At 40.8% G+C, this 16,780-nt stretch overlaps 1 protein-coding gene across 1 annotated transcript; it reads left to right on the top strand.

The window, feature by feature from the left end:
* Positions 1 to 891: 891 nt before the first annotated feature.
* Positions 892 to 14,705, top strand: LAPTM4A (lysosomal protein transmembrane 4 alpha). The gene is made up of 7 exons (XM_059835322.1): positions 892 to 1,057; positions 7,970 to 8,090; positions 10,308 to 10,384; positions 10,479 to 10,601; positions 11,821 to 11,916; positions 13,312 to 13,410; positions 13,916 to 14,705. Exons 1-7 carry the CDS (start codon positions 959 to 961, stop codon positions 13,988 to 13,990), a joined length of 690 nt encoding a protein of 229 aa, XP_059691305.1. The 5' UTR covers positions 892 to 958; the 3' UTR covers positions 13,991 to 14,705.
* Positions 14,706 to 16,780: the final 2,075 nt, after the last annotated feature.

The raw sequence follows: 16,780 nt of genomic DNA, 5'->3' as shown, positions 1-16,780 counted from the left end.
ATGAAAGCAGCACTTGGATTTATACATTATTTCTAATTAAAACACATGTATCTGGCAACACCTGCAATTTTCAGTGGGACTAATGAAATACTATTATCCACTCACAAACAGGGACTTTAACTCATAAAAAAGTAACGTATCCTTGTGGACTAAAACTCACCTCTTCTGTTTACCCTCTTATCACATATCCTTTTAGCACGTAACACACAATATTAGTACTTTAATCCAAGGAACTAATGCAAAAGAATAGCTAAAGGGTTTCAGTGAATTAAATCCTCTACAGTACTGCCCGGTTTCGGTGACAGCCATGGGATGTTGGTAGTATCTCAAAGGAGGCCACTGCGGGCTCTACTAAGGGGACACCCACTCCGGTTTTTCTTGGAAGAAAAGGGTTGTCGCTGGACAATGCAGTTTTCCCCGTAAGGTTCTGAATGCCTGCTTGGAGGCCGAGCACCGGCTATTCTCCCTGATCAACCTCCACCAACACTGCGCGGGGAAGCACCGCGGGCTGTGCCCCAGACGCCAGACGAGCACGGCCAGGAGCCTGGCCCTCCAGGATCCGCCATGCGGAGCAGCACCACCCCTGAGGGGGCTGTGGCGGGAAGAATGGGCTCCGCCTCAACATGGCGGACAGAGGGGGCAACGCCCACCGCGGGCCCGACGGGCACCGGGCCTCGCCTCAGGTGAGTCCCGCCCCGCCACCCCGCCGCCACAGGTGAACAACAGGGCGTTGCGCCCAGCGGTGCTGTGATTGGCCCGCGGCGCCGCCAATCGCCTGTTGCCGCGGCAACGCGTGCTCCCTCCCGCAGGCACAGCCCCGCGCCCCTGCTGTCGGCGGCTGATTGGCCACAGCGTCTGTGACGTGCGCGCGGGGGTTTTACGGCCCTTAGCTGGAGAAGTGGCTGGAGAGGGCGAGCGGCGGGCCTGTAGGTGGGAGGTTGGCATCGCCGCTGCTACCATGACGTTCAAGCGGAGCCGGGACCGGTTCTATAGTACCCGCTGTTGTGGCTGCTGCCATGTGCGGACCGGCACGATTATTCTGGGCACCTGGTACATGGTGAGAGAGTAGCGCGGGGGGCAGCCGGCGCCGCTGAGGGGGCGGTGATATGGGTTGTGCGCAGCGCGCATGCGTGGGAGTGCTGCCGTTGCCCAGCCTGGGCGCGGTGGGCGCGGAGTGGGCAGCGCGCATGCGCCACTGGTGGGCTCGGCCGGGGGCTGTGAGGGGGGCAGTGGCGGCGGGCGCAGTGGGGCACCCCCCCCTCCTCGCCTGGGGAGTTGTTCTGCTTCGGGAGTCAGCTGTCGCCGTGCCAGCCGTCGCGGTTGTCCCCGGCGCTGCTCTGTGCGGGGGAATCTGCACGAGTTTCCTGGAGTCACCCGGCGTGGTTCGGGCCCCTCTTCCTTCCCGGGGGCTGTTTCAGGCTTGCCAAACCCGGTTGTCCCTTGGCGGCCTCCCTTGCTGTGGTTAGAAAAATAAAATTGAAGGGAAGGTTCAGGGCGTTTTAACTTGGGTCTCCGAGGGGTTCTGTTACTCCTCCTATTCCTTTTCTTAGATTGAAGGTGTAGGGTCTTCTGTATGTTTGAAACGGTACTGAACGTGGCCTTGGTAAGAGAGGAGATGCTAATGTTTGGGGAGACTGGAAATTGGGGAATGTTGAGAATAGGATGATGAGATGTGGTTCCCCTGAGTAGTGTGTAACCTCAGAGAGGAAGGTGAGAGTCTTCAAAATAAGCATGGTTTCTGCTTGTTGAAGAGCTTTGTGGAAAAGGAAGTTCCTGGTTATTTGGTACTCTGTGTTCTCAGCATAGCGGTTGAGGAGCGATAGAAACAGGTTTAGTTTCCAGAACACCTTTTGTTTTCAGACTGCTGGGTTCTTTTTCACTGGGAGAGAGCTGTGGTAGTGAAGCTGAAATATTAAAGATAGTTTTGAACTAGAGTAAAGTAGAAATGTGATAACAGTATCAGCAAGTTAAGGCCTTGAGCCTTAACTTCCCTTAGTTCCCTTAAAGGGGAATTGAGTTCCCCTTTATTGAAGTAATTTCTTTATCTTTTCTTTCCCTTACCCTCATGGGCAGTAAAAATGTGGGGATAGTTAAAAAACATTACATCATAGCTTTTCGGTTCTCCTGAAGCTGTAACCAAAGCCTGTATTCTCCTTCACCCTTCCCCAGATTGTGAAAATGGAGAATGTTGAATTTTTGTGCCTTGATGTGAAGAAACCATGCACAGAAACTGCTTTTACAGGCATGGGGATTTAAGTTTGGCAAGTTTATGGTTTATCTTCAGCAAGTATGGGGAGATCCTTAATTTTTTTTTTATCTCAGTCCTTCCATTGACAAAAAATTGTACAGGCAAACAATAAAACGGCAGGGGAGAGGAATGGAAGAAAAAGCAAGGTGGGGGGTGGGAAGTGTAACAAAACTTTAGGAAAGGGATATTTTTTCTTTTTCAAAAAGAAATTTGAAAAAAAGTCTTGCTTTTGATCAAGTTCTACTATTAGTTCATTTAAAAATATAAAAGTAAGGTCCATTGCAGTATTGAACATCAGACTTGTTCTGGAAACCTGCAAAACTTCTGGAAGTTTTACCCTATGCTGATGGAAGGAGATTAAGAATATGTTTCTGATACCTCAAGTAAAAGCATGAATTGTTAACAGTAAGGAGACATTCATGCTTGTTATGAAACAGACGGACCTTACTGCCTTCCCCACTTTTGTTTCCTGTTCCCAGGAGTATCTAGAAACCCAGGAACTTGGTGGAGGCCCTGGGCAGGGATGTGCTTTCCCTGGCCACAGACCTGGTAGTATTTCCAGCTTCTGTCTCTCTTGCTGTACTTCTGTTTCATCTTCTTGCCTGGATGCAGCACCTCTTCCTCCTTTCTGAATGTGTGCAAATACCTGTAGTGCTTATGGACGGTGAAAAGCATGCAGGTTATTGATGAGGCTGATGGCTTCAGAGGCACAGTGGTGTCTGAGGCAAAGTGTTCCTTTGATCTTGTGTAACTGCAACGGATTCAGGCTGCTAGAGGGAAAAATATAATTGAGTTCAGGGTAGCAGGGTGCATGTGAAGTACTTCATAGCTGTGTTTTTCCATAAACTGTATCAAACACTTTGTTAAACTATGCATTGAAAATTTTTATGCAGTTCTTCCCAGCTGTCAGCTTGGAAAAGGTGATTTTTAAGTCTGACAACTGTTAGCTGTTTGGGATGAAATAAAGTCTTACCATGAAGTCTTTGGTGGTCTTGCTTAATGCTTTAAATCAGATTTCAACTATAATTCATACCTTTTGAAGGTAAAGTACAATTTGAAAGGTGAAAGTTAAACTTACCTTTCTGCTTACAAACTCAAAATAAGATTTAATGGCCTAGCATTTAAGTATATTGCTAACTTCAGTCTTCCAGACACTAGCTTGTGGTAAGTACTTCTAAATCAATTTAATAATCTGTGCTTGTAAGTTACAGTGGGACAAATAGTAATAACTTTGTGTGGGGTGGCTTTTTTCTTTGTTTTGTTTGTTGGGGTGGTTTTTTGTGAGTGAAGTAGCTTTTTGGTGGGGGAGAATGCTTAGTTCAACAATAGCTTTGTGTTACTGAAAATCTTGGTCAGCCTGCATTTACTGGATAGACTGTATTCTCCTGCTGTGCAGTCCTGAAGGAATTTGATACCAAACATAAAATGGAGTCTCATAGCAATCTACTCCAGATGTTTTAGTAAGGTAAGAGTTTTGGCTATTTAATACATGTGCGTTACTCTTATGTAACCATTTCTTTAGGCATTTTCCTATTCCTTGCTTATTTCTATACTCTTAAATCTTGCATCTAATTAACTTATCTCCTCACCAAAACAGTTACAGCACTGTCCTTGTTGTGTACTTCTGTGAGTCTAGAGGGAACAAGAACATTATCTTCTAAAATGTCTGCTGTTGATGCTGTGTGATCAAACTGCATCTTTTCAGTATGCTTCAGTCTGTATGCTGCTACTGTTTTTGATAAATAGATAAAACTGTATTTGCAAAAAGATGAGTTGAAGAACATTTCTAGTGGGCTCGTACTTGAGTTCCAGGTCTAATATAGTTTGGTTTACTCTGCAACACCCACTACTGTTCTGTGTAGGAAGGAAAAAGAAACCTCCTATTCCTAGTTCCATAATTGCAAACGTGTGGCTTTGAAGTTTGTTTCTTCCTGTAAAATTTCTTAGTAGGCACCGTGCTTTCCAGAAACCGGAAGCATGAACACTGCACTGGCAAAAATCAGATCAGAGTTCAATAAACAGTCTAAAAGCAATAGCATTGTTTTGGAGGGAGTGGCTGTTTCGTTCTGGCAGCAAACTTCAGCAATGGAGTCAAAGTGGTGCAATTGCTACTGGTTAGCAGGAGGGTGAGGATGATCTCTGGAGTCGTTTATTCACTGAACAAGACTTACAGAAATGAAGGAATGTAACAAGTCTCAGTCTGATTTTGACAGTGCTAGAAGCAGTGAAGTACTCTATTTAAAATTATTCTTTTGCAGTTTTTATTATTTCAGTATAATAAAAAAACCCAAACCAAAACAAAAACCCCATCTTCATTTGTTTCTTCAGGAACATGTTTAAGGAAAAATACTGGAAAAGTGAGAGGAAGATGAGAACGTATAGTAGTGCAAGGCAATTTCCCTCTTCTTTCCCACTCATTAAGCAAATGATAAGTAGGACTTCTTGCTTATGTCCAAGTCTGTTCATCACTCGGAGTGCTTGGGGAAACCTAGACTTCATGTTCAGGCCTCCAGAGAAATTAAGCACTTGCATGATGAGGCATTAAATGTATACCATGGAGAGAAAACACAATAATTAAAAAGCTAATGCTTGTTATAGTCTCACAGTCTTTTGAGTTCTGATCATGTGGGGAACTAATATTTCTGTTACCAGTTTGTAATAAATGCTGACTTTCCACTTTAATACCAGCTATTGGATTTTTTTAGTTTTGATACAAGCTACACCAAACTTCATTAAGCTCAGTTATCCCAATTATAAGAGTAAAATACAATACTTAAACTACTACAAAATTAAGGGGTTTTTTCATTTTAATGGAACCATCTTTTGAATAAGAATTTGAACGTGCATTTTGTAACTTATTTTTTTATTTTTTTTTTTTTTTTACTTCCTAACAAAAAAGACTAGGGTAGGGACTGCTGGGATTTCTGAGGTGTTACCTTGGAATGGTGCGCTATCCGTGGAGTGCTGGCTTGTCAGGGTTGGTGGGGTTTTTTTTGGGGTGGTGGTTTTAATCTTCAGATTACACCAAGGCTTACCTGTACTATGTTTTTTCTTCCAAATTCTTCTCCACGTAGACCATTTGTGAACATATATTTTATTTGCAATGAGTATACTCTTTTAAGCTTTGATGATGCCTTGCAATCCAAACCATACTCATGCTGCCAGTCATGTTGACTATCAAGCTGAAACAAGCCTTGTGGTCTTGCTATCAAGCTTCTGTGAAAGAAGAATGGTAGTAGTTAAAATACAGGCTCTGGCTTTGTGCTTAAAAGGACTCCTAATTCGGAGTTGTTGGTAACTCTTAACTGAAATCCATATGTTGAATATGATGAATTCCTCAGTGCTGTGATATGATCCACAAATAGCAGTAATGGAGTATTGGTAATCCTGGGATGTTAATTGGCAGAGGTTTGGGTTGTTGTTTGGGTTTTCTAAGTTAGTTTTTTGAATGACTCTTTAATTTCCTTCTTTGCTTGTGTGCCATTTCAAGTTGAGAAAAGAAAGCTTTAATGCTTTGAACTGTGCTCAGTAACTAGTGAAATTACTAAGGACTTTTGTATGCTAAATTAGGACCATGGATAGGATGAAAATAAAAAAGTGACAGATGTAGGATCACAGTCTCACAAATTCCAAGGCATTCAAGTTCTTTAGTACTTCTATATTGATTCAAGCACTGCTTGCTCTTTATCTTGAGGCAGATAGCTTATCGTGGCAGTTAAACTCAGTATTGAAGTAATATTGTCTTTCGTCCCAAACTTTATCACTATTTAAGTTTAAAATGATGACTGTGTATAAACAATAAATGATTTAGCTATAATTGAATGTGTCTCTGTGTTCTATGAAGTAGAAATCAATGTTTCGACTGGCACGATCTGAACCTTGACATAGGCTTTTTAAAACAACTACAGAGCAGGAAGTTACTTTCCAAAGTACAGGTTGATATCCCTGGTTCACTCACAGAGAGGAGGAAATAGGCGGCTTGAAAATACATTGAGAGCAGAAAGCCAGAGTAGAGAAGGATGAGTCAGGAGTGGTGAGAGAATATAGTATTCTATACATTTGAACAATGGTGAAGCAAAATAAAAGATTTAGACACGTGGCAGATGAGCAACTTGACAGTTTGCCCTGTAGGAAGCCTCTTGCGAGGGGGGAAAATATGCTCATTTCATGGCTAAAGATATTGGTGGCTAAACTTAGTTCTTTACTGCCAGCTGTACTATTTATTATATTTTACATTCCAAGGCATAAAATGGAGGATACAAATGGCTGAAAGTAGCTGGACTTTCTAATGAGTTTGTATAATAAATGATGACATGATAGCATTTCTACAAAATGATAAGCTTTGATTTCACTAAAGGGTTCTTTTTAGCAGAAAGTGTGAGCGAGCTTATCACCATGGTATCTCTAAACCCTAGAAGAAAAAAAAAGAAAAAACCCAACAGTCTTGCAGGAACTGCGAGTCTTAAAAGCTAAAACTGCTTTTAAATGTCCAAAAGCTTTTTTTCCTTACTGAAAACTTCAGTGATTGTGTGTAGACTTGCCACTATTACTATCATTGTCTTCTGGAACCAGGCTAGTAAAAGAAGAAATATCTGGTAAATATTCCTAAGTTGTGAGAAACTGCAAACCAGTCTGTTTTTTTCTTTTGAGGGTAATTGTAAAAGATCCTGCTGGTAGTGGTGACCGTACTGAATACTGCTTGGAAAACAACTGCAGCTTGAAAATACCATCATGACTTTTTCTTGTCATGTAGCCTTTTTTGGTGTGTCTCTCCAGATATTAGTAACAGAAACTATGCCGCTGTAAATCTTGAATAGGTTGTAAATGCTATGAAGGCAGTTTTGCAGAGGCTTAAGCTACTTCTGACTCTTACTGTCACTGAAAGCATTTCTGGTATGTACCAAAATGGGGAAACAGAAGTAGTCTTCAATGGCAGTGTCAGCAAGGAGAAGGACTGGTAAGCACAGAGCCAATGCTGAATGCTTACAAATTTTGGGGTTCAATCTTTTTGTGAGATTTCTTACCTGTGTTTGTGTAGCCTTTCTGATAAGAACTGATGAGGTTTTAATAAATGATTTAGGAAGGGGAGGGAGCCAGTTCTCACCTGCTTGTATTGACTGTAACATGGAAGAAACCAAGAAGCAAACTACGTTTGAGGATTAGAGCTGTAGTGGAAGTTTTCCCTCATACTTAGCATTTACTGTGTGATGCTTGCACATCCCCATGTACTGCTTGCCTCCCAGCACTATTTGAAAGAGTAGGTTGCAGGACCTAATTTGTGCATTAAATTAAGTCAGCCTTTCAATTTGTTGTAGAAAGCGGAAACTCTTTCCAAATGTCCTCATTGTGTCCGTTGTTGTACCTTTTCCTTCCTGGCCTCTTTTAACTGTTTCCAGTTTTTCAGTTCACAAATCTGTGCATTCATCATGCAGCATCAGTTTAATTATGTCATTTGAATCCTTATAAACCCTATCCATCCTCTTGATTTGCAGAGCTATTCAGTTGTGATTCGTTAAAACTAGCAAGTGTCCAGTGATCTTCTGGTTTGTTTGGTAGTGGTTTAACTAAATCAGCTTGAAATTTAATCGTAAGTTGGGTTCTTTTTTTTTTTTCCTTCCACATATAGGCAAAGCAAAGAGTTTAATATTTATTAACGTGTCTTTAAAAAGATCATAGTTGTTGCAGTGTAAATAACCTTTAGGTAACTGTGATCTTTCTCAGGTGGTGAACTTGCTGATGGGCATCTTGTTGACAGTAGAAGTGACTCATCCAAATATAGTGCCAACTGTTGATATCCAGTATGAAGTCATCGGAAATTACTATGCCTCTGAGAGGATGGCTGGTAGGTGTATAACTGCTGTTTGATTAGAAAATAAACCATGCAGTATCATGGTGTATTACACACCGGTGTATTACGGTGTGTAATATATGCATACAGCTTTTAAATATGGTTGTCTTGTTTTCTGAATTTTTCTTTAATTATTCTGGGATTGAGGTCTTTACAAGAATAAAAAAAAATACTTACATCGAATATTATTTTTATTTCATATTACTCCTAAGGGTCTTAAACAATAAGATTTCTAAAGAGTTCTTGGCTTTCTAATGTTTTGAGTGTTGAAGTGTATGTGGAACATCTGTAATTCACTTTCTCCATAAACATTTACTATCCTTGCTGTGTCAGTAAAACAAAAAGCAGAAAACTATTCTTAAAGATTTTTTTGGAACTTTTGGTGATCCTCATAGATTTAAGGAAAGACATTTACTGTATGGGTGTTTACTGAGAGGAAAACCATGCCATTTTACTAAGAACAGAGGAAGAATTGGGATGCCAAGTACTTCAGTGAAACCAAACTATTTATCTAAGAAGTTTGACATGTAGAAGAAACAGAAGAGAAAGCATCATGAGCAGAATTAAACACACTTCATCAATAACAACAGAGCAGAAGTAGATGATGTATAGAAGTGTAATCAGTGTCAAACTTTTGTCTGTAATGACCAAGTTTCTTAACTGTAGTATGACATGTAAACTTGTGCGCTTGCTTTGTTTTTCGTGTTTTTAAATGTGCAGAAATATGTTGAGTGGGGCAATTCTAATGTGGCTTGTCTAAGTCGGTTGTATTACCCTAAAATTTAGGGAGGGTCAGATCCAGTCTGGAGCAGAGATAAACAATACAGCACAAATCTGGATTTTGAGAGTTCTGGTTTACAGTCTTCATATTAGTTGTTCATGACCTGAGTTGAGGACCTGTCAGTTCTGACCTGTGACTGTAACTCACGCTTGTTAGTAGTGAAGTGAGTGGGAACAAGGACCAAATACTTCATAAAGCCAAGATATTAAGTAGAATTACAGCAGATATCTGTAAAATGTCACGTTTTGTAACAAATGGTGTACTTGGTAGCCATAAGCTTATATGACTGAGAGATGCTTCTGAAGGTGCTTTGTCCACTCTTTAGTGTAAAATGGCTATCACATGCTTTTGATTTAAAGATTCTCGTTTCCCATATTGGAATACGGGCTAGCGGGTTTTGTGCGCATGAAGGGATATTACAATTTTGATTGTGCATGTGGATGTTGTAACAAATCCTCAGAGGAAAACCACACTTGTTGGTTATTGCTGAGTACTTAGGGCTCTCTGATCAATGCAATGCATTTCAGGCATGGGAAGACCTCCTTCTTGATGCCATCTGTGTATGTAGATATTATTATCTTGTACTGAATTGAGTACATAAGTGCTTCTACAGTGTATCTTTTCAAATTGGTTGCAGACTAGAAAGTTATAATTCTCAGATCATCTGTTTCAAGCATGGGAACCACACAGTTTGGCTTCAGTATTGCTAAAAACATTAGCTTACCACATCTATAGACTCTCAAGCTGGTTTCTTTCTCTGTGTTTAAAAATGTAAACTGTGTTTACTGTAGGAGAACTAGTATAATGTAACTCATGGAAAGCAGCTGTGCTTCTGTCATCAGTAACTGTGATCCACAAGGAGAATCTTTATCATTCAGTTCCCATGAGTGTCCTGGATTCTGCTACCATTTGGCTTCTGTTCAACTGCCTTTTCTTATAAATAATGGGATACCTTCCACACAGCAATTTCCTGTTTTCCTTAGTGTTACTGAAGGAGCAGTGCTGTACCCACTGCCAATGACCGAATTGCATAATCAAACCATTTTAAAGTGTAAAAGTTGATACTGTGCTAGCTTCACTTAAAATTCTTTCCAGTTGTAAAGTTAATCACCCACATACTTTTAGCACTGACATATATTGCAAATCAGCATCATTATGTTGCATTACTGTCAAACTATGTCAGGCTTCTAATTGGTGTGTCTGAGCTTTATTCAGGCTTTTGATTAAGGCAGAGGGATTTTTGCAAATGCCTGCTGGTTTTCCTGAACCAGATCTTTTTCCATTAGGAGAGGTCTGATTCTGTGCTGCTGCACAGATGAAACAGTTGAGTGAGAAGAGATCATAGTAATGGATAGAGCTTGTGTACCTGTCAGCTGCAGTGTGACAACTTCAGGAAATGACTGATGCTTATTGTTTTTCTTTTACTGCAGAAAATGCCTGTGTTCTGTTTGCTATTTCCCTCCTCATGTTCACAATCAGTGCAATGATGGTGTACGGTGCAATCTCTGTAAGTATATTTATAGTACATGGTTTTAAACTTGCTACTTGAATCTTTAATGGGATACCTTACAGGCTGCTGCTTTCTTTTTTTTCCTTCTTAGCATCGTGTAGGCTGGCTGATCCCATTTTTCTGTTACCAACTGTTTGACTTTGTGCTCAGTTGTCTGGTTGCCATCAGTTCTCTAACCTACTTGCCCAGAATCAAGGATTACCTGGATCAGTTGGTAAGTGTTTGTTTAGCTCAAGTTGATATTTTACATTTGAAATTAAACTTTGGTTTAATTGGATAAGCAACTGAGCTATAGTTACCTTCCTGTGCATACAGAAGAGGAATTCAGGCTGTAGCAACCATAGGGAATGACTGCTAGGGTGGTTATGAGAATGAGAGCTTATCAGAGGTGGAAGGGCCAAAGGTGTCATTGCTCCCTAAAAGGAAAGGCAGGGAGAGTAAAGAAAGAATTGTGATGGTAGTTGTTGGTTTAAACTCTCTCCTACATCTGTACTCAAAACAAAGGTTTTGACCTTTAACCCTTTAAGCGATGTGGTTCTGTGGCAGGTTTGCTACTGCAGATGAAAAATGTGCTGACCCCTGTTTGGTGGGGGAGGGGAAGAAGAGGATAGGTAAGGATTCATATGATGTAGGGTCCTACAGCATTATGGGATGGAATCTGAGATTCTGAGGGTTCCTTTTTATGTTCTATACGGCTTTTCTCATTTTGCAACAATACCTTCTAAGGAAACTGTAATGGAGTTGACATTAACACTGCTTGTGTTTTAACTGCAAGAAGACTCAATGGATAGAACACACTGTCAGTTAACGGGGATCACAAGTTCTTTCTGGCTGGTGTTTAGATCTGTTCAAGTGGATGTTAAAAAAAAAATCCTTTTAAAACAGAGATAAACAACAAAAAAATTGGATTGGTGTTGGAGAGGGGCTTTGTTACTGTTGCCAGGGAAAGAGTAGAGTCTGAAATTTGCAGAAACTCTTTGTTTTGTCTCAAGTTTAGGGGCAACTTTTTTCCTTTCTACTCTGCACGTATGTACATTACTGGTTGGACTGATGGGAGGTAATTAATACTAAGTCATTAAAGAGTTATCAATAGAGGACCATAAGTACAAATGCTCTATAAGTACAAAATCTGTATTAGCATGAGGTTGAGGTAGTGACTACGGACATAGATAGTACAAGGCTTCTGTATAGGTAGCCCTCTTCTGTAGTGACCTGTTCTCGCAGGACAGAGGCAGGATATAAATACTGTGCTTTGTGGGAGGATAAAGAAGAAACTAGTGAGAAACAGAACTTTTTGTTGTTTCTGGCAGAGTAGTTTACGCAGGAGTTTGTTTCATTTGGTGTGAAGTTTGGATGTCCTTCTGTCATATTTGTGACTGTGCAGTGTTTGTGCTTATCTCCTCCGTTTCTCTCCCTTCCCTATTTTTAACTAGCCGGATTTCCCTTACAAAGATGATCTCCTTGCCTTGGACTCCAGCTGTCTCTTGTTTATTGTTCTGGTGTTCTTCGCTTTATTTATCATTTTAAAGGTAAGTTAAAACTTAAGCATATGTCTGTTTCATGAGTTACTATGTTAAGATGCTATCAATCTGAGTTAATTCTTAATGCTGAATTAAGAACTTGGCTAACTTCTTAATGCTGACTTAAGAACTTTGAGCAGAATTGTTAGGATGTTCAATTATGGTATGACTTAAGTCTTACATTTTGTGTACTGGTGTCTTCAACTAACTTGTTTGTATGCAGTGGGGCATGTTTATGCGGCTCTGCCCTTCCTGAGTAGGAAGTAGGAATGCACGAAGATTTCAAATACCATCTTTTTGCATATGTGGAGATAAATTTAATATTTGTAATTAAGCTTGTTAGTGAAACAATATTGAGTTACTGCATACAAGTTTTTTAAACAAAACTTTTAAAATCTCTCACTGTGCCTAACAAACCAGGGTGCATGTTTTGGAAGAAAGATAATGGAAGGAGGAAATGCATAGGTTAATTCAGAGCTGCATCTTTCTTCCTACTAAAGAGTGATATTACCAGTTATTTTCCTTCTAATGATCTAAATACAGAGGCATTCATTTGAATTACAAAAACTGGTGAAGACAAAGCATATTACAGAAATGAGTTGATAATATACATTGGCCATGACAATATTCCTTTATTGCATTCAGATTGTATTTAAGAAAAAAAGTGAAGTCATGAAAAAGTATTTTTACTGGTTTTTTTCTATATTTTCTCCAAGAAGAATGTCTGACTGGGGAGAGTGGAAGCCTAATACAGTAGATAATATTTTTGTAATTGACTGGGAAATTTGGTACCTTATGTATAACCACATGCTAACTTGCCAGTGAAAAATTTAGCAAGAGTAATGCTATAGAGATTAATAATAATAAAAAAAAATCTAATCCTCATCAGAGCATGATGGTATGTCTTTCTACAGCAGTTAATGTTGACTTAAGTCCAGGCTACTTTGCTATACCGTCTTCTCCTTGCCACTCCAGTTGTGTGTTCGTGCCCTCTCCTTCGCACTGGTAGTTGGACAAATAGTAATGCGGGCTCAGGGGTGAGTGGGACTGTGCTGTTGGCCTCTCCTCCTCCTGGCAAGTTTGGACTGAGATCCACAGAAGCATAAGCCAGTCAGGGATGAATTTGATTAGCAGAGGCTGATAGAGAGATTAGTTGAATGGATCTGTGAATTCTTTTGCTAAAACCTGTGTGGTTCATACTCTGTGAGTCACTATGGTAGCAAAGCTAAATGGGGAACAACATAGGTATGTGGCTAAATCTGTGAAATAGCAACCATTCCTCAGATATGTATCGACTAAGTTGATTTATGCTCCTTTTTGTCATATGAACGTAACCCAGCATCTGATTTCTGAATCAGCTAATGTATATGAGGTCTTTAAAAAGAGAAATCTCTCTTCTTTCAGGCATATCTAATTAACTGTGTATGGAACTGCTATAAATATATCAGCAACAGAAATTTGCCAGAGATAGCTGTGTACCCTGCTTTTGAAGCTCCTCCACAGGTAAAACCTCTTTTTGAGATAAAAGGAACCATCATCATTTTATTTTGAAGTAGAAAACCACCATATCATGTATGTTTACAAGCTTTCTAACAAAGACTGGAGAGATTAAAAAAAGTTAAAGCAGCTAATGTTACAGTGGGTTATTTCTTAGTTACATTCTTAAAGTGCATAAAATAGGAGGGTTTGTAGAGAAAAGTCTTTGAATGTTTTTCTTGTAGTAGAGTGAAGCTTTCTCATTGCACCAGTCAGAACCTTCCTTGCTGCTTTGCAAAACCAAGAGACAGTGGGGTGGAATAAATGACCTAGGGTTAGGTTCAGCAGAGCAGTAAACTACTGTTGCACCTTCTTTGACTTCCTCACTAGCTTACTAGAAACAGCAGTAAGTTCTTCATAAAAACATTTGCCTACAACAGAGGATTAAGTTGCTGATGGGGCATGCATGTTTTTGTTCTGTTTTTTTTTCTAAACCTTCTGCATTAATTTCTTCAAAATGTCTTCTTTTTAGTATGTTCTGCCAACCTATGAAATGGCAGTGAAGATGCCTGAGAAGGAACCTCCACCTCCCTACATACCTGTCTGAAGCAATTTTTATGTTAATTAACATCTGTACCAGCTTCCTGGGGGTTTTGTCTTTTAATCTTGCAAAACTGCTTAAGTAATAGAAATATTCAGGGCTTTAGGAGCAAATTGTTTTGTTTAAAATATGTTTGATATGAACTTACTAAGCAAAACACATCTGGGAGTGATTTTTGTTTGCTTTAATTTTTGTCCTCCTTAATGCTTTTAAACATTTTATTGCCTTAGGGCCTTATACTGCAAGAACTTATGCATGTGACTAACTTGTGGCTTTTAATAATATCAACTGAGCCAATCTATGATTGAAGTTAGCTACAATTATAAGTGTCTGCAGGATCGTGCCCTTAATTTATATTAATTTTTTTTGTTAAGTAGTTCGTAAAGACAATCTGTTTGTACAGCAAAAGGACGGCTTGCCTTTATCCATTTTTTGGAGGAAGAGGGGGTTTGAATGTGGTATATATGTGACTTTTTTTACTTTGCACTTTTCTCATATGTTATCTTACCTTTATTGTGTTTTTTTGGTTATCCTATGTCTTGAAACATTGTATTTTTCAGGAAGAAGTGAGGGTGCACACAAGTTGTATTACAATGTGCTGAAAATGCAAGAAAAATAAATAGAAATGTGGAAGATGGTTGCATGCTTCTAATCTTATATGTATTTTCCTCTTTGTGATAAATGATACTTAAATAAATCTTTTACGAAATGTTTACCAGTAGCCTTGGTTGATCTGTTTGTTGTGGATTTTTTAAGTGCTTCAGTGTACTGCAGATAGTCCCACATACATGCAGCTTAGTAGCTGGCTTCCTACAGGTTGTTTAGTGGTTGATCTGTGTTGTTCAGCAGAAGTCCTCCTGTGGGTGGAGAACATGGATTCCCTTTAATGTATAAGCTTGTATCACAGCCTTTGCGGTTCAAGTACTCGGTTGTCTTCTACTTGTCTGGTTGCTACTTTTACATAAGCTGGGAAAAGGGAATTGTACTGGAGGCTTCTAACCCTTGGGGCAAATCTGATGTCTGATGAGCTAGGCGTTAAGAGCAGGACAGACACCCAGCAGGACTACAATATTATTTACATTGGAAAATGTCCAAAGTTGTGGGACATATGCCATATTTCAGAGGTGTTCTTCTAAAAAAAGAAAAGGAAAAAAAAAAAAACAACAAAGCAAAAAACCCCCGACCAAACAAAAAAAACCAACTACAAACAACAACTTTCTGCTGTTCCTCCTCTGTCGTAAGAGGTAGGAGGTAATTTAGTGATCTGTTCATACACCTAAAGAAAAAATGGCTTTCTACTTTGGAAGATGAAAGGGATCTGGAATTAAACTCCGGGGAAAAGGATTCAAGTTGCTACAGCATACAGGTGGTCGGTTATTCTAGTCTGTTCAAGTTATGTACCTCCTTCCACTCCCCCTGACAAGTTTAGAAATGCCCTTTGTCATTACCACGCTGTTGGTAAGGGGTAAAGAGAAAACTAAGGAACCTAAGATGCCATCTGCGAGAGCACCTGTAACTGTCATGGTGTAAGAGCATCTCGCACCACTGTTCTGGCAGTGCCCTGCCCTCCCCGTTACCCTGGGCACCCAGCTGCTCTCAGCTTCAAAGTTCTAAGGAACTGCATTGGATCTGGACTCCCAGAGACTCCAAAACCAAGGAATCTTTGGATGCTGGCAAAGACTGCTTAAATGTGACTTCTGGAGGGGAGCTGAAAGACTACATGAAACTAAAGTGGTCTAAGGAACACACAGCTGAAACTATTGGTGTGTTGTGTGATGCTCAAATACTGATCCCAGAGGTACTCTGGCCTGGATCCATCTGCCCTGAGGGAGATTCAGTGTGTGTGTTACAGAGTGAAGCCAAAAGCCTGCTCCTTCCTTAGCTGTCTGCCCACGAATGGGCACCAAAGGAACTTGAAAGTGTTGGATATGGGCAGGGAGCTCTGGCCAAGGGGTGGGTGATCATATGGGTGAGCAGTACTTGGCAGTGGCAGACCCTGCTTGAAATTCCTGTGGTCTGTGTGCACACGCTGGTGCTCAAACAGAGCTGCAGTCCCCTCTAGGAGATGAAGGCCATTGCACGCCGCTGGAGCCTTGTCCTGTGGCGTTCCTCTGCATGAAGGGTGGTGTTCCCTCTACCCTGACTTCATCTGCAGGCTTTGCGAATGTGATGGTGGCTGCTTCTGCTGTGCAGTCAAGATCGTACTTCCTGAAGTGAGTCAATACCTGCCCAAGACTATACTGCCGGTGGGTTGTGAGGGTGTGGTGGTTTGTTTCTGTTCTAAACTGGGGCTTCCTCTTCCCCTTACAGAGGTGAAGGGAGGAACGATGGTTTGCAGTCCAATGTGTCGACTGTGGGTTCAGCACAGGTGTCTTCTGAAATACCATGCTGGAGATCGTAGCGGATTTGTGCCCTAAACCATGCTTTCTGTTAAAGCTTGCTACAGCTTCCCACAGGAACTGGCAGGATTTGCAGTGCTCGGGACCAGACAAAAGGCCTTAAGTCAGGTTTGAAAACAGGCAAGGCTGTTTCTTGTGCCTTGGTGATCACACTGGGAGCATTTTCTCCCATTCTTTGCAAATAGTGCCGTGGAGATAAAGCCTGGCGCTTGCTTGAGACCAGGAGTGCAAAGTTAGCAGACCGGGATCAAATAATTCCAGTGGAGGGGGAAAGGGTGAGTTTGCACTTCACCTCCCCCTGCTCCCAGGTTTGAACCCTGTCCTTACCGTGCCGCAAGTTCCCAAAGTTCAGCTCCAATCCTTGCAGCCCTTCCCTCTCCCCCGGGCTGAAGGTCCC

The sequence above is a fragment of the Gavia stellata genome, chromosome 2 (genome assembly GCF_030936135.1).
Source record: "Gavia stellata isolate bGavSte3 chromosome 2, bGavSte3.hap2, whole genome shotgun sequence".
NCBI lineage: Eukaryota > Metazoa > Chordata > Aves > Gaviiformes > Gaviidae > Gavia > Gavia stellata.
The sequence above is the reverse complement of the archived record's forward strand: the minus strand, read 5'-3'. Positions and strand labels throughout refer to the sequence as shown.

What these genes read in the sequence shown, in the direction of transcription:
- LAPTM4A (XM_059835322.1), top strand. Translation starts at nt 959, where the DNA reads ATGACGTTCAAGCGGAGCCGGGACCGGTTCTATAGTACCCGCTGTTGT. An exon ending in TGGTGTACGGTGCAATCTCT is followed by an intron (nt 10,385 to 10,478) that starts GTAAGTATATTT and finishes TTTCCTTCTTAG; the next exon opens with CATCGTGTAGGCTGGCTGAT. An exon ending in CTTTATTTATCATTTTAAAG is followed by an intron (nt 11,917 to 13,311) that starts GTAAGTTAAAAC and finishes CTCTTCTTTCAG; the next exon opens with GCATATCTAATTAACTGTGT.